Source organism: Hordeum vulgare, chromosome 7H, assembly GCF_904849725.1.
Source record: "Hordeum vulgare subsp. vulgare chromosome 7H, MorexV3_pseudomolecules_assembly, whole genome shotgun sequence".
NCBI lineage: Eukaryota > Viridiplantae > Streptophyta > Magnoliopsida > Poales > Poaceae > Hordeum > Hordeum vulgare.
Window position 1 is genome coordinate 497,972,522 of NC_058524.1, and position 22,738 is coordinate 497,995,259.

Below are 22,738 nucleotides of genomic sequence, written 5' to 3' on the forward strand. Positions count from 1 at the left end.
TAGGATGCAAGTAATGATCAGGACTACACACAACTATATCACATACATAACGACCTACACATGATAGATAACACATAACAATCATACTAGTAGGCGCAACATGTCAAAGTACATGCTAGGAACCAAACCTAGACATGAGAAGGAGTGAGGCAGGCAACTTTCAATGTAAACAATTTATGTACAAGTTACCGCAAAGAGGCACATCGGATATGGGATATGAGCTCGATAATCCAAATGACTTGGCTTGAGATAATACAAATGATAAAGAGTCCTCAAATCTTCATTGTGTATCCAAGTCTCCAATGTCCTCCAAAGTCACCTATTGATCAAGTTTGAGCTTGTTGGTCCCCAACTACGTTGGGTCCTAAGAGGTTAGCCACAATAGGCTTGGCAACCCAAATGGTTCTTTTCTTGACACCATTTTGAGTACCAACAAACTTGGTAAACACATTGCCAACATTATCCTTCCCAAGGGAATAGATATCATCAATAGTGATTGGGTTGGATAAGTTACCTGTCGTGCAAGACGAAGCGATGTGACCCTTCTCACGACATAAGTAGCAACATCTACCCTTTGCTTTCTTCCTAGTTGATTTCTCACCTTGGGGAGTGTTGGCTTGGGTATTATTGGGAAGAGGCCTTCCTTCAACTTGTAGCTGAGTATGTGATTGAGTTTGTGGCCGCTTCCCTTGTTGCTTGTGACTTTGAGACCTTTTCTTCAGAGGGCAAGATCTAACATGGTGCCCTTTAACTTTGTACTTGAAGCAAATGATTTTGGCCGAATTCTTGACTTGTTCTAGGCCCCTCTTGTTCTTGTTTGAGTTTACTCCAACATCATTTTTGTCATTCGGAGCTATTTGCTCACACATGACGTTGTTGAGTGTGGACATCCCTTCATGACACTGTTCCAAGTCTTTCTTCAAAGAAGTGACTTGGGCCTTGAGCTCTTCGATTTCCTCTGCACGGTTAGTATCAACGCAAGTACTAGAGGAAGTGTAAGCTTCAATGTTAGAGCAACAAGGCAAGGAAAGTAATTCATCACACGAGGTAGCAACATCATGGGTAGACGAATTACGAGGACTAGCACATGGAAATATAGTACTTTGACTAGAAGTAGTGCCATTGTCCACATGAGGCTCACTTGATGTTACCTTGGTGGTGATAGCCTCATGAGATAACTTTTGCACATTATGGGATGTTAGAAGATCGACATGAGAGCTTGTGAGCATTACATGGTTTTCTTCCAACTTCCCATAATTGCTAGTTAGTAAATCAAGTTGAGCACGTAGCTCAATATTCTCCTTCAATGTTGATACTCCAAATGAGGTAGAGTTAGATGTACAAGTATCATCAACAATATGAGAGGAGTAAGTATCAAATAGAGACTTCTCATGAGTAGATTGAAGCTCCTCATAGATCTTAGAGGTTTTGATGATCTCTCCCTTGACATCATTGCATTCAAGGAGAAGGACCTCAAAATCCTTTTTAAGTTTATCATGAGCAACTTCAATCTCTCCTTTTGAAGATCTTAAGTCTCTACATGCTTGATGACTCTTCTCAAGTTCATGTTCTAGTTGTTCACTTTTAGCTTGTTCATGATTAAGTGAATCATTACAATTTTCAAAGTAAGCAAGAAAATCTTGGAATCTTTGAAGAGCGTTATTTTTAGCTTTATGAAGAATTTTAATGATCACATAGATATTTTCAGTCAAGTCATCATCATCATACTGATCGCAAATATCATCGTTATTGCACAGGGAAGATGATACCTCATTATTACCTCTTGCCATGAGGCACACGTGAACTGGAGGAGTTGATGATGATTCTTTTGGTGAATTAGATTCTTCATTAGTCAAAAGTACTTCATATTTCTTGATTTCCCCTAAATGATTAGTCATAGAGCAAGTAGGGAGAAACAAGATATTTTGATCAAGAGGACACGGGAAAGCAGGCATATCACCACAGACATTTGTCGAGGGATCTTTAGGTGAAATGCATGACCTACCAGCACAATAATTTACACTATGTGTGGTGCTAGATATGCTCGTGTCCATAGAGGCCATGACATTTTCATCAACATATATTTCTTCACTCACTATGTCATTACCTTGTGAGATTGAAGATGCTGAGGTGTGCAAGCAATCGGATATGGAAGTAGTGGTGGACTCTTTATGATCGAAAAGATTGAAGAGCTCATGCACCAACTCCTTCATCATAATATCATCTTCATCAAGATTGGACCCACCATATATATCTTCAAGTTTAGTCCAAACTTCATGAGCTGACTTGCAAGTCAAGATACACTTAAACACTTCAGGACTTATGGTTCGATGAATGGCAAGAAAGTCCTCACAATCAAGATACATTTCATTAGTAGATGAAGATGCATCATCCTTTTTGTCGGCAATCCCTACAAGAAAAATTCGTAAAGTATTTGGGCCATGGCCAGAAAGTGATGAAGCATACGAATTCTCCATAGGGTATAATTTGTGCCATCAAAGTCAAAGGTGTCATTGTGCACTAATCCAATAGTCGACATCGATACTCTCTAGGTCGTGAAACCTAATTAAAGAGAGACCTTGCTCTGATACCAATTGAAAGGACCACGATGACGCCTAGAGGGGGGGGGTGGTGAATAGGCTATTTAAAAACTTCTTAGGATTTGGCTTAAACCTAATGCGGAAATAAACTAAGAGGATATTTTTCAAGCACAAATCCTAAATACAATAGGCACCGCAATGTGCACCAACAACACGATCTACCAAGATGGACACAACACGGTTACTAACGAATACAAGTAAGTTACACAAACTTACTTGAGCTATATCACACGACGAGTAGGTGAACGACACAAGATACTAGATCACACTATAGCACACGATATATCAAAAGCTGCAAGTGTGAACGTGTGGATATAGAGGGTATGCTTGAACGATTAATCTTGTACAAAGAAATAGCCAACATAATATAATGAGCACAAACAATATGCAATGTATGTATGCTCAAGTAACATAAGTAAACCACAAGTAAGGAGTTAGGGTTAGGGATAACCAAGGTCACTAAGACAAAGATGTATCCCGATGTTCACTTCCTTGGAGGGAAGCTAGTCACCGTTAGAGAGGTGGATGTTACCACGAAGGCACACCAAAGCCACGAAGGCTCACCCTATTCTCCCTTTGAGATAACACCACGAAGGCGTTTCTCAACGACTAGTGGTAAGCCTTTGAGGTGGCTTCCAAACCCTCACAAACTTTTCCGAGGGTAATCACACGGATTTATTCCTCTCCGAATAACTCCTACCGCCTAGGAGTCTCTAACCTCCAAGAGTAACAAGATCACGGGGAATGCTCAAAACTTACTCAAATCTCAAATAGCTTGGGTTGAGAGGAGGAGAGGGAGACGATCTATCTTTTGATTGGAACAACTCTCAAAGGGGCTCACAAATGCTCTTGGGATCTAAGATTTGGTGTGAGCAAATGTGTGTGAGGTAGAAATGTGTTCTTATGAAGATATGGCTGTGTTGGACCCCCTCTCACGAAGTGGGAGGAGGGTATTTATAGTGGAGAGGGGAAAGTGACCATTAGGGTCACTTAAGTCTAACAGTGGTCGGACGTCCGACATTTCTCGGATGTCCGGACGCCCACAAGGAGTCGGACGTCCGACACGGGCCGGTCGTCCGAGGGATGTATATATATCAGGAACCACTGTATAGATATCAGGAATCACTGTATAGACGAACAGGGACCGGATGTCCAAGAGGGGGTCGGACATCCGAGGCACGGACATCCGAAAGTGTTCGGATATCCGACAGTTCGGCTGTGTTGGCACACAATCTATCCTCCGAAGGGGCCCGGACGACCGGCCCTCGGACGACCGGAAGTCTCCGGATGTCCGAGTTTGGATGTGATCAAAGGCTCCGGATATCCGAAGGAGGTCAGACGTCCGGCCCTCGGACGTTCGGAGGGAGCCGGATGTCCGAGATTTGACTCTGTTACAAGGCTCCGAAATATCGAAGGTGTCGGTCGTCCAGCCCTCGGACGTCCGGAGTGAGCCGGATGTCCGAGAGTTTGTTACTGTTGGGTTCTGTTTGGAATATCTCAAACGAGAAGTGGAGATGTAGTTTTGAACAAATTTATCACAAGGCCCGTGATCCCCTCTTAATAGTGTGGCATCCCTAAAGACTCAAGAATCATAAAAGGGGTACTGATGATCCATACTTGAGTGTATACTTTTATTCGCTGATCATCACTCCGCACCACTAACGTCAAAGGAAGTGATACCTTTGAGTTAGCCCTTTCACTTGAGCTTGATGTTGTTGTTCCTTCTTGGCTCAAGTTGAAAGCAAGACATGATGAAGTCTTCAAGTAGCTCTCCCATACACAATGTGGAAAGCCTAGCTTATGTATTCATCTTCATTTGTCCACCATGTGAACATCCACAAGAATCAAGCATGTAGTGCTCAGGAATGCTTATCTTGATCTTGTCCTTGTTAGCACATGAGCTTGTCCTTATCAACACATGATCATTAACAATATCTTAAGAGGGGATTAGTGATTAGTTGTCTATATGTGTGTTGTCAGCAAAATTAAAACATGATAAAGGGCATGATTGCACTTTCACGTTGTCCCTGATGATAAGGATGAATTGATCCCACAGAGGATTATTACTGGCTATAGGATGGTGATCGATTTTAGGAAATTGAATAAAGCCACTAGGAAAGATCATTACCCTTTGAATTTTATCGACCAAATGCTAGAAAGACTGTCTAAACACACACACTTCTGGTTTATAGACGGTTATTCTGCTTTCTCTCAAATACCAGTTGCACAATCTGATCAGGAGAAAACCACTTTCACCTGCCCTTTCGGTACCTTTTCTTATAGACGTATGCCTTTTGGCTTATGTAATGCACCTGCCACCTTTCAAAGATGTATGATGGCTATATTCTCTGACTTTTGTGAAAAGATTGTTGAGGTTTTCATGGATGACTTCTTCGTTTACGGGTCTTCCATTGATGATTGCCTCAGCAACCTTGATCGAGTCTTGTAGAGATGTAAAGACACCAATCTTGTCTTGAATTGGGAGAAGTGCCACTTTATGGTTAATGAAGGCATCGTCTTAGGACATAAAATTTCTGAAAGAGGTATTGAAGTCGATAAGGCTAAGGTTGATGCAATCGAGAAAATGCCATACCCCACAGCTATCAAAGGTATAAGAAGTTTCCTTGGTCATGCTGGTTTCTATAGAAGGTTCATTGAAGACTTCTCTAAGATTTCTAGGCCTCTTACCAATCTCTTGCAAAAGGATATTCCTTTTGTCTTTGACGATGATTGTGAGGAAGCCATCGAAATACTTAAGAGGGCTTTGATAACCGCACCTATTGTTCAACCACCTGATTGGAACTTACCTTTTGAAATCATGTGTGATGCTATTGATTATGCTGTTGGTTTTGTCCTAGGGCAAAGAGTTGATAAGAAGTTGAATGTTATTCACTATGCTAGTAAAACTCTAGACAATGCCCACAAAAACTATGCTACTACGGAAAAGGAATTTTTAGCAGTCGTGTTTGCATGTGAAAAGTTCAGGTCCTACATAGTTGATTCCAAAGTCACTATTCACACTGATCACGCTGCTATTAAGTACCTCATGGAGAAGAAGGACGCTAAACCTAGACTTATTAGATGGGTTCTCTTGCTACAAGAATTTGATTTGCACGTTGTCGACACGAAGGGTGCTCATAACCCCGTAGTACATAACTTGTCTAGGTTAGAGAACGTTCTTGATGACCCACAACCTATTGATGATAGCTTTCCCGATGAGCAATTGAATGTAATCAATACTTCACGTAGTGCACGGTGGTATGCTGATTATGCAAACTATGTCGTTGCCAAATATATACCACCTAGTTTCACATACCAACAAAAGAAGAAATTCTTCTTTGACTTGAGACAGTACTTTTGGGATGATCCTCACCTTTATAAGGAAGGAGTAGATGGTGTTATTAGATGTTGTGTACCTGAACATGAACAGGGACAGATTCTACAGAAGTGTCACTCTGAGGCCTACGGAGGACACCATGCGGGAGATAGAACTACACACAAGGTATTGCAATCAGGTTTCTATTGGCCCACTCTCTTCAAGGATGCCCGTAAGTTTGTCTTGTCTTGTGACGAATGTCAAAGAATAGGTAATATCGGTAAACGTTAGAAAATGCCTATGAACTATTCATTTGTTATTGAACCATTTGATGTGTGGGGCTTTGATTATATGGGACCTTTTCCAAAATCCAATGGGTATACTCACATCCTAGTTGTTGTTGATTATGTCACTAAGTGGGTAGAAGCTATCCCCACTAGTAGTGCTGATCACAACACTTCTATCACGATGCTTAAAGAAGTTATTTTCCCTAGATTTGGAGTCCCTAGATATCTAATGACCGATGGTAGTTCACATTTCATTCATGGTGCTTTCCGTAAAACGCTTGCTAAGTATGATGTCAATCATAGAATTGCGTCCCCCTATCACCCTCAGTCCAGTGGTCGAGTAGAGCTAAGCAATTGAGAAATTAAACTAGTTCTGCAAAATACTGTCAACAGGTCTAGAAAGAATTGGTCTAAGAAGCTCGATGATGCAATGTGGGCTTATAGAACTGCCTATAAGAATCCCATGGGCATGTCTCCGTACAAAATGGTGTACAGTAAAGCATGCCATTTACCTCTTGAGCTAGAGCATAAAGCTTATTGGGCAATCAAAGAGATCAACTTTGATTTCAAACTTGCTGGTGAGAAGAGGTTATTTGATATTAGCTCGCTTGATGAGTGGAGAACTCAGGCATATGAGAATGCCAAGTTGTTCAAGGAGAAGGTTAAGAGGTGGCATGATAAGAGGATACAAAAGCGTGAGTTCAATGTAGGTGATTATGTCTTGCTTTATAATTCTCGCTTAAGATTTTTTGCAGGCAAGCTTCTCTCTAAATGGGAAGGTCCCTATATTGTTGAGGAAGTATATCGTTCCGGTGCTATCAAGATCAACAACACGGAAGGTAATTGTCCGAGAGTTGTAAATGGGCAGAGAATCAAGCATTATATCTTAGGTACTCCCATAAATGTTGAAAGCAATATTATCAATACCATAACTCCAGAAGAATACCTAAGGGATATTTATCAGCCTGTTTCAGACTCCGAAAACGAAGAGGTATGTGATTCGGTAAAAAAACAGACTCCAAAACTTTTCTTGTAGGATTTTTTCTCCGTTTTAGAATATTTGAAAAATAGAAAAATTGGAAGTAGTCCGGAAAGTGCGCGAGGAGGCGAGAAGTCTGCCAGGCGCGGGCCCACCCCTGGCCGCGCCTGGGGGGCTTGTGGCCACCTCGTGTGCCTCCCGGACTCCGTTTTCGTTCGGAGTACTCCTTCTGGTCAGGAAAAAAATCATTATATACTCTCCCGTAAGGTCGGACCCTCGTATCACGCAGATTTCCTCTGTTTTCGTTTCAAGCCTTTTTTTGCCGCAGATTTAGAGCAAGATGTCGTCTCAGGAATCTTTGGGGGAGAACAATCTCCCTCAAGTCTGTGGAGAAGTAAATGCTGATCTGAAAAGAATGGAGGCCAGGGAAAGGCTACCTAAAGAAGCCAAGAGCAAAACTAAGGAGAAGAATCAGGCATGGGACAAAGTGCAATCTGTTCTCAACAAGGAAGAAGTTGAAGAAGTTGAATAAGTGGATTTCCTCCAACCCTACCTCCACCTAGTGTCTCCATCCTTGATTGAACTCTTGAGGTTTTGTGAAACAACTCATGCTCGCAATACTTATCTCACTCGTGAAGTTGTTTTGCTGGAGAAACATATCACAGATCTCGAAGGTATAAATTAAATATTGATGGCCCTCTTGGAATCAAAGGACAAAGAAACTCCACCACCATCACCTCCAAAGGAAGACAACTAAGCATGGGTATGGGCAATCCCCTTGGTTTGTGCCAAGCTTGGGGGAGTTGCCCCGGTATCGTATCACCATCACATCTTTTGCCTTTACCTTTGTTTTAGTTTATTCCTTTTCAGTTTTCTTTTTCTCTAGTAGTTTAAAAGTCTTAGTGTTTTAGTCTTGAGTTTTGCTTTGTGTCACCCCCGATGTATTAGAGCTCGTGAGCCATATAATAAAGAGTGTCTTAGTTGAAGGGCTTTGCCTCTTGGCACGATCAAAAGAGTGAGAAAAGAACAAAATCATGAAAGATCATATAATGATCTTATGGGAAGTGATGGCTTCACATATAAAAAGAATGTTGATTGAAACTTGTTGAGGGTAGACAAACGTAGACCTTGGTCATTGTTGCAATTAATAGGAAGTGATAAATAAGGAGAGGTTCACATATAAATACATCATCTTTGACACCATCTATGATTGTGAACACTCACTAAACTATTGCATGCCTAGAAGTAGATGTTGGACAAGGAAGACAACATAATGAATTGTGTTTTCCTGGCTCCGAACAATGTTATATGACTAGAGATCCCTTAGCATGTGACGATTGCTTCCACCTCATATTAGCCAAAACTCCCGCACCAAGTAGAGATACTAATTGTGCATCCATAAACCTTCAACCCAGTTTTGCCATGAGAGTCCACGATACCTACCTATGGATTGAATAAGATCCCTCAAGTAAGTTGTCATCGGTGCAAGCAATAAAAATTGCTCCCCAATATGTATGATCTATTAGTGTGTGGAAAATAAGCTTTGTACGAATCTGTGATGAGGAAGACATAAAAGCGACAGACTGCATAATAAAGTCCTTTATCACAGGAGGCAATATAAAGTGACGTTCCTCCGCACTAAGAGGACACGCATCCAAACCTCAAAAGCGCATGACAACCTCTGCTTCCCTCTGCGAAGGGCCTATCTTGTACCTTTACTTTTTGCCCTTGAAAGAGTCATGGTGATCTTCACCAATTCCTTGTTTCGCCTTTATCTTGGCTAACGTCATATGCTAGGGAACGATCTATATTCATATGTCAACTTGGAGGTAAGCATTCATGAATTATTGTTGTTGACATTACCCTTGAGGTAAGCAGTTGGGAGGCAAAACTATAAGCCCCTATCTTTCTCTATGTCCAGCTGAAACTTTGATCTCATGAGTATCACGTGAGTTGTAGCAATTGTAGAGAATGAAAAGATGATTGAGTATGTGGATTTTCTTTACAAGCTCTTATTTGACTCTTTCTGATGTTGTGATAAATTGCAATTGCTTCAATGACTAAAGGCTATTGGTTGTTACTTCTCGGTAAGGTTCTTGATCCATACTTTACTTTGTGAAGGAATTGTCACTTTAGCATGAGAGATTATATGTTGGTATTGCTGTTCTGATTATGATCATGATGCATGCATGTTCTTATCTTGTTTTGTCGACACCTCTCTCTCCCTAAACATGTGGACATATTTATCGAGGTCGGCTTTCGCTTGAGGACAAGCGAGGTCTAAGCTTGGGGGAGTTGATACGTCCATTTTGCATCATGCTTTTATGTTGATATTTATCGCTTCTTGGGCTGTTATTTCACTTCATGGTACAATACTTATGCCTTTTCTCTCTTATTTTTGCAAGGTTTACTTGAAGAGGGAGAATGCCGACAGCTGGAATTCTGGCCTGAAAAAGGAGCAAAGTTGAGATACCTATTCTGCGCAACTCCAAACGCTGTAAAAATCAACGAGGATTTTTTTCAGGATTTATAAAAAATACTGGGCCGAAGAAGTGCCAGAGGGGCGCCAGCAGGTGGCCACAAGCCTGCTAGGCACGGCCACCCTCCTGGCCGCGCCTAGGGGGCTTGTGGGCACCTAGCTAGCCCTTTGGCTCCCCCCTTCTGCTATATGAAGGGTTTCGTCCGGAAAAAAAATCAGGAGGAGGCTTTTTCAAGGATTCGCCGCCGCCACGAGGCGGAACTTGAGCAGAACCAATCTAGAGTTCCGGCAAGATGATCCTGCCGGGGAAACTTCCCTCCCGGAGGGGGAAATCATCGCCATCGTCATCACCAACACTCCTCTCATCGGAGGGGACTCATCACCATCAACATCTTCATCAGCACCATCTCATCTCCAAACCCTAGTTCATCTCTGGTAACCAATCTCCGTCTCGCGACTCCGATTGGTACTTGTAAGGTTGCTAGTAGTGTTAATTACTCTTTGTAGTTGATGCTAGTTGGATTACTTGGTGGAAGAGTTTATGTTCAGATCCTTGATGCTACTCATTACCTCTCTGGTCATGAATATGATTATGCTTTGTGAGTAGTTAGTTTTGTTCCTGAGGACATGGGATAAGTCATGCTAATAGTAGTCATGTGAATTTGGTATTCGTTCGATATTTTGATGTGTAATGTTGTTTTCCTCTAGTGGTGTTATTTGGGCCTAGAGGAAGGCATTGGGAAGTAGTAAGTAGATGATGGGTTGCTAGAGTGACAGAAGCTTAAACCCTAGTTTATGCGTTGCTTCGTAAGGGGCTGATTTGGATCCACTAGTTTAATGCTATGGTTAGACTTTGTCTTAATTCTTCTTTCGTAGTTGTGGATGCTTGCGAGAGGGTTTAATCATAAGTGGGATGCTTGTCCAAGTAAGGGCAGTACCCAAGCGCTGGTCCACCCACATATCAAACTATCAAAGTAACGAACGCGAATCATATGAACATTTTGAAAACTAGCATGACAGAAATTCCCATGTGTCCTCGGGAGTGTTTTTCCTCCTATAAGACTTTGTCCAAGCTTGTCCCTTGCTACAAAAGGGATTGGGCCACTTTTCTACACTGTTGCTACTTTTGTTACTTGTTGCTTGCTACGAATCATCTCACCACACAACCACTTGTTACCGATAATTTCAGTGCTTGCAGATATTTCCTTGCTGAAAACCACTTGTCAGATCCTTCTGCTCCTCGTTGGGTTCGATACTCTGACTTATCGAAAGGACTACGATAGATCCCCTATACTTGTGGGTCATCATTCATCCATAGAAAACTTAACATAACTTTCATTAGAGAGGTTAGTTCATATAACGTCAGATATCATCATGTGCTGCCATAAGACTATTGTATGATTATAGTATAAAATTACCCTATGTATGCTATCACAATTATATGGATCCCATGTCAATGGGTCTCAATATGAATTTCGAAACATAAGCACGCAAAGCAACTATATCAACAATTTGTGAAAAACAGGACATTCTAGAAAGATGCACATGAAAAATATAGTTACGTAACTTAGAAAATTATGAAAATTTAGGAAGTGGTAACTAATTTATATAAAATTACTTTTTAAACGTTTCAGTTTTTTTGACGGTCCAGTCAAATACAAAATATCAAACACTACGGGCGAAGTTTCTGTTTTTGCACAACACATATCAAACAAGCAATTCAAACATCCTAAAGGCAATTCTTGGAACTTTTTATTGAAATACAATATTATGACTAACATATTACAGAGAACGTCAAGATATGATTACACTCCAAGAAAAACATATTATATCATGAATAAAAATATAGCTCCAAGTAAGATATAGCGATAGTGTTGAAGACGAAAGAGGGGATGCCTTCCACGACATCCCTAAGCTTAGACGCTAGAGTATTCCTTGGATATTACCTTTGGGGTTTCTTGGTCATCCCCAAGCTTAGGTTTTTGCTGCTCCTTATTCTCCGCATATCGATATCTCACCCAAAACTTGAAAACTTCAATCACACAAAACTTAATAGAAACCTCATGAGATCCGTTAGGATAATAGGCAAATCATAAACTTTGGGTACTATTATAAATTGATTCATATTTAATTACTGCATAAGGTACTGTATTCTAACTTCTCAATGGCTTATACCCTCTCATACAATCCATAGCATAATAAAAACAAGCAAACTATGCAAGCAAAAACAGAATCTGTCTAAAACAAAACAATCTGTAGTGATCAGCACAAATACCAAATTCGATAACTCAAGAAATTCTGAAAACTTAGGAGGACCTCGGGAATTCATATATTAATGTTTAAAAAAATTCAGATCAAAAAGAAATTCCAGTAAAATCACATAAATTTTGCACTGGACGTCAAAGTTTCTGTTTTTGCACAGGATCAAATCTACTATGATCCAAATCATCCAAAAGGCTTCACTTGGCACATTATTTTTGTAATAAAAAGGATTTATACAAGGGGATAATTATTTTTGTTGAAAGCTTTCTCTAATCAAGATTGAGAAAGTTTCCATGGGCATGAACAAAGTTCAAGGCTAGCCCCCACTTCAACGACGCTCATCTTTCTCACTTTCACCTTTCTTTTTGAAAAAGTTTTAAGTTCCCCACTTTATTTTTTTGTTTTTAATTATTTTAAAGTCACACAACAGAGATAAATGGCTCTCTAAAACTTCCGGGTTGTCTCCCTCGCAGTGCTTTCTTTAAAGCCATTAAGCTAGGCATATATTGCTCAAGTAATTGGTCCACCGGGTCCCAAGGTATATCCAAGCCAATTTTAATTAACAATTATTTGTAATTTTGTAGTGAGCACAAAGTGATATATATCATGTGACAACAAAGTCTAACTCTCTTCCTATGCATTGCCATGTCATAAAAGAACAATTCATTCACACAAAGTAAAGGTCAATACATTGCATACATAGTTTCTTGCAATTTTATAGTATTGGAAACATAGAGAGTTGAAGATTTGGTTCCTCTCCCATAATAATTGCAAGTAGGAGCAAAAAGCACATGCATATTATATCCATGAAAATCATCATGTGTAGTGGTAAAATGTAACCCTTCAATATAATCCTCAATAAGTGCTAACTTCTCCGATATAGTGTAGTTGGGAGAATTCAAAAAGATAATAGGACTATCATGTGTGGGTGCAATAGCAACAATTTCATGATTAACATAAGGAACTACAATAAGTTCATCCTCATAAGCGTAATTCATATTGGCATCATGGCCACAAGCATATCAAGCATCAAGTTCATCAAAAAGGGATATTTCAAATGAATCCAAGGGATCATAGCAATCGCCGTAGCATTCATCTTTGGGTATGTGCACAGGGAAATTAAACAATGTATAATTTGAAGAGTTACTCTCATTTGAAGGTGGGCACGGGTAGTTAATCCGCTCTTCCTCCTTTTGTTCTTCGCTCTCCTCCTCATCTTTTTCATCTAATGAGCTCGCAGTTTCAGCAATTTCTTCTTCCATAGATTCCTGCGAAATATTATTCTCTTACAAGGAAGCGGTCACTTTTTCAATAAATTCTTTAACATAAGCATTATAAGCATATTTTTCATAGCAATATTTAAGTACGACAAAAATTTTAGATTTGTAAAGAGTAGCATCATACTTTACAATCAAAGTAGCAATTTCATAAGGACCATTAAAAGCAACAAATTCTTCAATTTGTTCAACATCATAATAACAATAGGTCTCCTTGGAACAATGTTTTTTAGTTTCTTCAAGACAACAAGTAAAATCATATATTTCGCATAATTTCCAAGCATAACAACACAAAGTATTAATTTGACGCCACAAGAGTATCCCTTTTTGAGATAAGCAAAGTCACACATAATAAGCATGTTCATTAATGGTTTCCCCTCAACTAAGCTAGTTTGGTTTTCAACACGAGCACAAAGGGATCGAAGATTATCCAAGTAATAAGCTTCAATAGAAGGATATATTTTGGGTGGTTCCTCAACCATTGGGTTAGCAAGTACATCTATTTTTTTGGTATTTTGCGTTTCCTACCCATAACCAAAGATAGAAAACAACTAATAATAGAAAATAAAAATTACTTAATGATAAAGCAAACAAGCACGTACGAGAATATCAACCACTACGCTATTGCTCCCCGGCAACGGCGCCAAAAAAAGGTCTTGATAACCCACACGTGTAGGGGATCGTTTGTAGCCTTTTTCGATAAGTAAGAGTGTTGAACCCAATGAGGAGCTAAAGGTAGAATTAATATTCTTTCAAGTTCTATCGACCACTGATACAACTCTACGCACACTAACGCTTACTTTACTTAGAACAAGTATTAAATTATTTTGTGGGAAGGAAACTAGAAGTACTTAGTAGGTATAATACATAGTTTTGCAAAAAAATAAAGAACATGGTAATAAAAGTTAGGGGTTGTTTAGTAGAAAGTTTTTTGTGTAACGCGAGAAAAAGATTGTCCATAGGCAATTGAATATAACATGATAGATACTTATCATATGCAACGAGGGAGATTGCATACGCTAACACACTTTCCATACTTGGATCATATGTACTTACGATTGGACCTTAGCAAGCATCCGCAACTACTATAAATCATTAAGGTAAACCCAACCATAGCATTGAAAATCAAGTCCTCTTTACTCCCATACACACACAAGTCCCTTACTCGGGTGTAAGTTTTTGTCACTCTTGCCACCCACTATAAAAAAGTCATGAACATATTGCAAACCCTCCATCGTGTATCCTTCACATGTGCACCTACCAGAAGGCACCTTAGGACAACACCACATCAAAGCACAACTCATATCAGTAACATCATATCACAATTAACGTGTAGGACAAAACAAATTTACTCAAACATCATAGGATAGCCACACATCATTGGATAATAATATATAGCATTAAGCACCATGTTGAAGTAGATATTACAGCAGGAAGAGATGCTTTATACCTCTGCATAGAGGAGGAGAGAGTTGGTGGTGATAATGGCGAAGTTGTTGGTGTAGATCACCGTCACGACGGTTGCGCCGGCATCGCCGTGATACGTCCATTTTGCATCATGTTTTGTTACTGTTAATTATAGTGTTTTTATGCATTTTGCCACTTGGTAGAGTAATTCTAATGCCTTTTCTCTTATAATATGAAGGTTTACATCAAGTGGGAGAATACCGGCAGATGGAACTTTGGACCTGAAAAAGCTACCTCACAGATACCTATTCTACACATCTCCAATTGAGGTGAAAATTTACAAAGATTTATTTTATAATAAATAAAAAAATACCGGAACAAAGAAGTGCCGGAGGGGGCAACCAGGCGGCCACTAGACACCATCCATGTCAATGTTCTCTTGCTCCTCCTCTGAATTTGTATCTGAAAACTGAGTAGGGATAAAATCCTCATATATCTCTTGATTTGTCTTCTGCATAAGATTAGGACTCATCCTCCTCATCTGAGCCTAGCACATCATTAGGCCCAGCCTCCTCAATCATAGGCTCTAAAGGAATTTCATTGTCTTTGCAACCAGGTTGCCTTGGTACATTTGCAGTAGGAGTTGCAGGTGGATTGCAACTACTACTAGGAGTGATGACCTTCTCCTAGAACTACTTCCTGCTATATGTGTTTTATTTGTTGCATTAGAGGCGGAGGGCTTTGCTATTCGAGGTGCTGCTTTCGATCTACATCTCTGAATTACAGTAGTTTCAACATTTGCAATTTTGGAATCAGCATATGTACCAAACATTGCACCTAACTCATCATCACACTGCAAAAGATTCCAAGTAGCTTTCTCTACATCCTAGAATCTGAACTCAACTGCATCATGTATACCCCAAGGATATTTCCTATAGATTGCAGACCTAAAATCATTGAAAGAACTTATGCAGTCAACCACTAGCGGGAAACTGAAGCTTGGATCCTATCCCTTAGTACCACCCTTTGCTAAAAGAGTGGTCTCCATTCTAACTGCCAGAAAGAATGCACGTGATGGACCCATCCTACGATTATCAACACAACCGAAGTCATGGAATACACCTTTCTAGTTATCGAATGGAAACATATTAGCAAGTACTGGATGTGGAAACTTACCCTGCCAGGATCTCCTGCCTCGAATCTATTGTGTTGCCGCTCCTCATGGCGTCGTTGTTGCCGCCACCACCGCCGCGTGAAGAGCGTGTCTTCACCATCACCGCCACGCGATGTAGATCCAGTGACGAGGATGTCACGACATCGAGGCCATGGTTTCTACGGGAGCCTGCGTTGTCGTCGAGCGCTAGGGTTTGGGTCGCCTTCGTCGTCGCCGATCTAGGGTTCGGGGGTGGGATAAGACAGAGGGAGGGGAGAGGAATGGAAACTACATAGTCCACTCTATGTGGTACCGACTTGTAAGGAAGGCCCAGGGACAACCAGTGTCCAATACGTCAAGCCATCACGTTCAAATGATGTTGACCAAGCAGATCCGTGACAGAAGGGCATTCGAGCAAATAGAGGGGAAAAACTAAGGTCAAAACTGAGCATGCCCGAAAAGTAAGGGAAAACCCTGGGGTGGGAACCAACTAGGGGCAAAGATGCAATTGGCCCAAAAGACAAACATTTCTCTGAATAATTTGTGCTTCAAAGGGCTTGTCGGTGTACTAGAGAACGGTTCCCTTAGTATCCTAACTCGTGCATGGACGACAACAGTCTCCTCGCTCGACAACACCTTGCCAAAGGGAATCTCGAACCACAAACTACAAGAGAAGGCCCCCGGCAAGCCACCTTGCCGGGAGGGAGAAGACATGGCAGCCATCACGCCCGGAAAGACTCCTCCATATCTCCGCCGCTCCACCTCATTAGGCTGATTGTTAACATCACTCAGGTGTCGAACGGGCACACAGTTAGGTGGATCTGGTCAGAGGCCTCTGACAACGGTCTGGGACATGCAAGAGCTTTAGTAACATTCGTGTCGTGACGTGTTAAGAAAATAAGAGGTAGCTAGGCGAACGACACAGAAGGAGAGATGATCCTTGCGTGGAGACGCCGCGAGGGTGATACCTCACGATGCATTTAGTGCTCCTGTCCTAATCCGCCAGGGTTAGGTATTCGCAACTATAGCTCATGTCAGCGGTTTTGACAGCTATAGGGATCATTATTCATCCTTCCAAAAAAACTATTTTAGCCACTCTCGTAATCCCTTGTACTATAAAAAAAAGGTCCATGGGTACCTTTAGAAAGGTCGACATCTTTTTTTGATTTGCACGCGTAGCCACACTCCTCAAGCATCCTTACCGGGCTGTTGTGCTTCTCTAATTTGGACTTCCACCAATATAATCCAGAAACACATGACATAGGATCTTACGCTTCCGAGCGGTCCAAATCTGTCTAAAACCCCAAGAACGTTTGTGATCGATGGTGCTATTTGTGCATGTGCATCCCGTGTGGTGAACTATAAGGGTCTTCATAGGTCCCATAAATCATACTCCCTCTATAAACTAATATAATAGTGTTTAAATTACTACTAAAGTAGTGTTTTAAATGCTTTTATATATAAGTTTACGGAGGGAATAATTTCCATCCGACAGGGCCCTTTAGTTTTTTTATCCATAAATAGATGTATATATATTAAATGTCCTAATTTAGAAATCACGGTTTTATTATCCCGTTGTAACACACGAAAATCTTTGCTACTTCTAGTATATATAGCTAAAATGAAGCAAACGACCAGCAGCTTGAGAACTGCACGGTCACGTCGCTACACAATTAATACATGGAGGAGCACTTACACACCGGTGACGTACACAGCAGGTGAAGTTATTTTCACAAACCACGCGCGTCCATATCCTACCCGTCGCCGGCGCTTGATTTGATCAGGACTGATCCTCGATGACGCCACAGTAGCTCCCCTGCAGCTCCTCCACCAGCTTCAGCAACGCGACACGTGAGGTGCCACCGTCGCTCACCGCTGACTTGGCCGCCTTCTGAGCCCAGGCCGCCTTGGCCCGCATTTTCTGCCCGTCCGCGTCGCCGGCGTCCATCAGCCTCCTTACCTTGCGCTCCACCTCCGCCCTGTCCACCACGCCGACGCCCCCCGCGCCGGCGGCGGCCATTATCCTGACCCCGGCGCCGACGATGTGCGTGACGTGGTGCGCGTTCAGGTGCTGCTCGGCCATCTGTGGCCATGCCAGAACGGGCTTCCCCGCTGCCAGGCTCTCCATCACCGAGTTCCACCCGCAGTGGCTCACGAACCCTCCCACCGCGGGGTGAGCCAGCACGCTCCTCTGGGGGATCCACCCGCGGACGATCCTTCCGCGCGGCCCCACGTCCACCGGCGGCGACCACGTGCCGGACCGGACGGCCCAGAGGAAGGGGTGGCCGGACTGCACCAGCCCGCGCGCCAGCTCGTCCAGCTGCTCGTCGGAGACATGGGCCTGCGTGCCGAACGACACGTAGATCACCGACTCCGACCGCTCCGCCATCTCGTCGAGCCACGCGAGGCACCCCTCGGGGTCCTGCTCCTCCACGCGCTCCGGCACCGGCACGTCGCCGGCAGCGAGAAACAGAGGGCCCACCAGCCAGGCGCGCGCGTCCGGCTGGTAGAATGACATGAAGGCCGATACGTAGTCCTCGTCCAACATGCCGAAGCTGTTGACCAGGACGCCCCAGCTGCGCGCGTCGGACTCGCCGATGTCATCGATAAGGAACCGAGTCACCGGGTCCTCGGCGTCGCCGATCTTGGCGATCGTGTCCGGGACATCCGCGGCCGTGATCCTTACGTGCTCCGGCATACGGGACAGGTGGAAACTGGCGCCGTGCTCGGCGCTGGACGACGGCGGGCTCGTGATGAGCGATTTGCAGGCGGCCATCGAGAAGCATGACATGCCGTGGAACACGATGCGGCGGACGCCGGCGTCGGCCGCGACGCGGTGCGTGAACCCGAGGAAGAAGTCGGAGACGAGCACGAGCGGCGGGGCCGGGAGCGACGCCATGAACTCCGCGAAGGGCTCCCGCAGGAGCGCCGTGGCGCGCAGGAACGTCGGGTAGAGGTCCGGTCCGGGCAGGGTGTCCGTGGACTCGACGCTGGATGGCAGCGGAGGGAGCGACGGGAACGGGAGCACGGCGAGCCGCACCGACGCCGGGAGGCGGCTGCGGGCGAAAGCGAGGTTGGCGGGCGTGACAACCATGGTGATGCGAAGGTTCTTTTGGTGCACGGTGAGCGCCGTGGCGAAGTGGAGCAGTGGGAGGGTGTGACCCTTCGCCATGAACGGGAACACCACTACGTGGTCGCGGCCAGCCTGGTTGCCCGCGCCGTTCGCGGCATGGGTGGGCGCAGCGGCACCGTTGGTGGAGGTGATGGCCATGGCAGGGCGTTGCTGTGTATGCTTTGCAAGTTTGGGTTCTGACTTGTGAAGGGTGGAAGTCTATGGTGAGATGTTGAGGTCCTATATAGAGAAACTCGATGCACGGATCGGATGTATCCCTTTCTGCTATATTCTTTTTGATATGCGGAATCAATGCTCTTCTGGAAACGATCTCTGTATTATTGCAGACACTTGCTTTTCAAAGTTCAGTTTCGGTACATACACTTGTTGGGTAGTCGTCTGAATTCAGTTATACAATCTTTCGAGAGTGGCGTTTTGACTCCTAGGTGTATATACATCTATTATGAAATATACGTATAAAAAATACATTTCAAAATATAAAAAAAATCAAGAAAAATTCGGCGTGTACATCTGGATATCTTTTGCACACAAAGTTTCAGTGAAAAAAGATTTTTTTGCGGCATGTATAAAAAAGATAAAGGGGAGTGATCCGCGCCGGCGCGCCGGCCCAGATTTTCGGCCGGCCGCACGCGGGCCGCAGGATCCACCAACCTCGCGTCGTCCGCACCGTTGGATCCGCATGCAACATTTTCCTCCCTATGCAGCAAAATTTCGATGCGTTGCAATAATTTTTTCAACGATTGCAACAAAAAACAAAATTTATAACAAAAAAAAGATCTACGTGATCGTAGCAAAAAAACGAAGCTGATGGTACGTAGTAGCAAAAGTCAAACGCCGGTTGTAACAAAAATTTACGTGACGTGTATGCAACTTTTTAGTGAACGGTTGCAGCAAAACATGATGCCGGTTGTAGCAAAAATTAACACGGTTGTAGCAAAAAGTAAAAAATATCGATTGTAACAAAAAATCTGACGAACTAGAGTTGCAACCAAACGTATATACAACTTTTTTACTGAGACAAAATATAGTAAAAAACGCTTGCAGCAAAAATGACGCTGGTTGCAACATATTTAGACGAAAAATGTTGCATCCATTGACCAGAGAAGCGCGCGGATGGGAAAAATATTGCAAGGGTCCGCGCGCGAGGGAGCGACCGGCGCGTCGTTTCGGCCGACGCGCGGGTGGGAAACGATTCCCAAAGATAAAACCATGCTTTGTGAATAGCGGTAATCAAGCATTGAAAATTACTATTTTTACACAAGCCATAAAAAATATCTTTTTTCATTAAAACTTGATGCACACACATATAATGGCCGGATTTACACGCGGGTTTTTTCTCGATTTTTTTTTTTTACATTTTGAAATGTGTATTTAGACAATAGAAGCATATACACCTATGAGCCAAAGTGAATTTCTACAATCTTGTTAGATACATCATCTATAAAAGTTTGGAAAGTTATGGCCATTGGCCAAGGTTGAGTGCAACTGTCTATCCAGTTATCTCAAATTAGTAACAACGGTTCATTGCCAGAGTGCTAGTGCTTCATTATCGCAATAGGATCGGTTCATGAGACAATGCACTTTTGTTACGGACACCTTTCACAAGCGGAATGCTATACGTACAGACGATTTACTTAACTTTACAGGCTGATTGTTGAGTTGGCATGCTTTAATTGGTTTAAGGATGAGAGCCGGGCCCACCTGGATGAAAATCAGGAAGCGATAAGGAGAAGTTATGGAAGGGTCCGTAACGATCCGGTAACAGTCCATACATGTACTCCCTTCATCCATATATATATAGGACCTAATGCATTTTTCAAGATTACATTTGACTATTGATAAGATTAATAGTATATGTAATGTATAATGTGAAAATTATATTATTGAAAGCTCGTTTCACGTAGGAATTTAAAGATATGCTTTGTGTAACTTGCATGTCATATATTATTACTCTAACATATAGTCAAAGTTGGCTTCGAAAAACACATTAGAGCAACTCTAGCAGACTTCGCATCTCGCCGGCCCGCAAAACGCGTTTGCGGTTTGCGCAAAACCGTTTTTCGGGCCGGTGCGGGCTGACACAGATGCAGGCCCCGCATAATGGACCCGTAAAAAAGTATATTCGCGGAATCTGTTTTTTTTACGGGTCGGCTTTTGCGAGTACTGATCTGGCGCAGCTCCTCCCGACCCGTAAAACTTAGATTTGCAACTTAAATTGATCTAGCACAATGATATTCTTTGTTTTTGCAACAACATTAGATACAAAAGAGATCACCAATTCTTGGCTAGAATAGCAAAATCAAAGAAAACAAAAACCACAAGTATGCATTTCAGAAGATTTCCAACTTCCATAACAGCTCCCACTAGTTGAATCAATATCTTCTCCATGCACTCATTGCTGATCTGCAGATTCTTGATCTTGCTTTCTTCATCCTTCATCCGTATCATTGCCTTCGATTGTACAAAGGAGTGCACTAACATCTATTAAGTTTTTTTCTATCAACAAATCAATGTATTGGCCTTCCCAAAACCAAAATGAGCATCCATCGCCCTACACAAAAGAATGAGCAAGCTCGAAGTGAGCTACCGCAATTGAACTAAAGAATGAGCTATGAAACGAGCTACCGCAAGTGGACGTACCCCATCATTTTCGCATTTGTAGAACACCCATCGGGGGTGTGTCGGCGTGCCCGAAGTGAGCCGCAACACTTGGCGCCGGCAGTCGTCGCACTGTATTAGCGGCATCGGCAAGCCACAAAGACGATGCACGAGCGTCGAGCCCGGTGGACGGTCGGACGAGTCCATGCCCGCAAACCTTCGACGGCAGCGGGCGGACGAACCCGTGCTTGCATGCGGCGATGCGACCTTGCCTGGACTGCGGGAGAGGCTCCCCGACCACTCCATCGCCTCGGGCAGCAACCGGCGGCCGGAAAAAAGACAAATCCGGCGATGAAGTGCCGCAGATCTACAAATCCGGCGACCCTCTGACGAAGGGGGGAAATGGAGGGGAGGCCTCGTGCGCGTGGCGGCCTTCCGGCCGGATGCTGTCGCCGGAATCTTGGGTGGCGGCTGGCGGCGGCGCGAGGGGAGAGGAGTGGTGGTTGGTGGGAGAAAGCGCGGGATGAAATGTCCCCCACCAACCGCTTCCGAATATATGCAGGGCACCGCAGCCGCGAGGGCGAAATCCGCGTTTTCCCCGGTTGGGATCGGAAATTTGCCGCGCCCCCTAAATTTTTTTACGGACCGGGACGGGCTGCGGGGTCTGATCGGGCTGGCTTTTTCGCCCCGACCCACATTTCTGCGGTTATTTTGCGGGTCGAAACGGGATGCAGGGTCTGCTAGAATTGCTCGTAAGCCATATATATATGAATAGAGGGAGTAGCACTTTTGTCTTTCACACACAACGGGTAAATTTAGTGGAGATCAAAGGGAGGGGACCTAAAAGCTCTCCGTGACGCACATGCACAATATTTGGATAAAATGCATGGCCATAACAGCCCTTCAAACTCAAAAAATGCTTCAATACAGTCCTGGAAATTGTGAATACCGCCTCAATACTATCTTTCAACTTGGCGAAATGATCCTGTGATCTCATATATATTATTTCGTCTACACGCATGAGTGATTTTTTACAAGGAAACCCTTTGATTTTATTTAACAATATAGAAAAGCCTCTAAAATTATAAATGTGGGTTCCACATATTAGTACGAGGGAAGAAAACAATCTGACGATAGGTAGGATCGAAACTGAGACCTCCCGGCCGCGTAGCCCACACAAGCGATCAACCTCGCCAAATTCTAGTTAGTAGACAATTGCCGAGCTAGAACCGTATATAGCGTCCCTA

General features: G+C 43.2%; 1 protein-coding gene across 1 annotated transcript; it reads right to left on the reverse strand.

Moving 5' to 3' along the window:
* Positions 1–17,307: 17,307 nt before the first annotated feature.
* Positions 17,308–19,073, reverse strand: LOC123410637 (scopoletin glucosyltransferase-like). Its single transcript, XM_045103581.1, has one exon. It carries the CDS (start codon positions 19,029–19,031, stop codon positions 17,541–17,543), a length of 1,491 nt encoding a protein of 496 aa, XP_044959516.1. The 5' UTR covers positions 19,032–19,073; the 3' UTR covers positions 17,308–17,540.
* Positions 19,074–22,738: the final 3,665 nt, after the last annotated feature.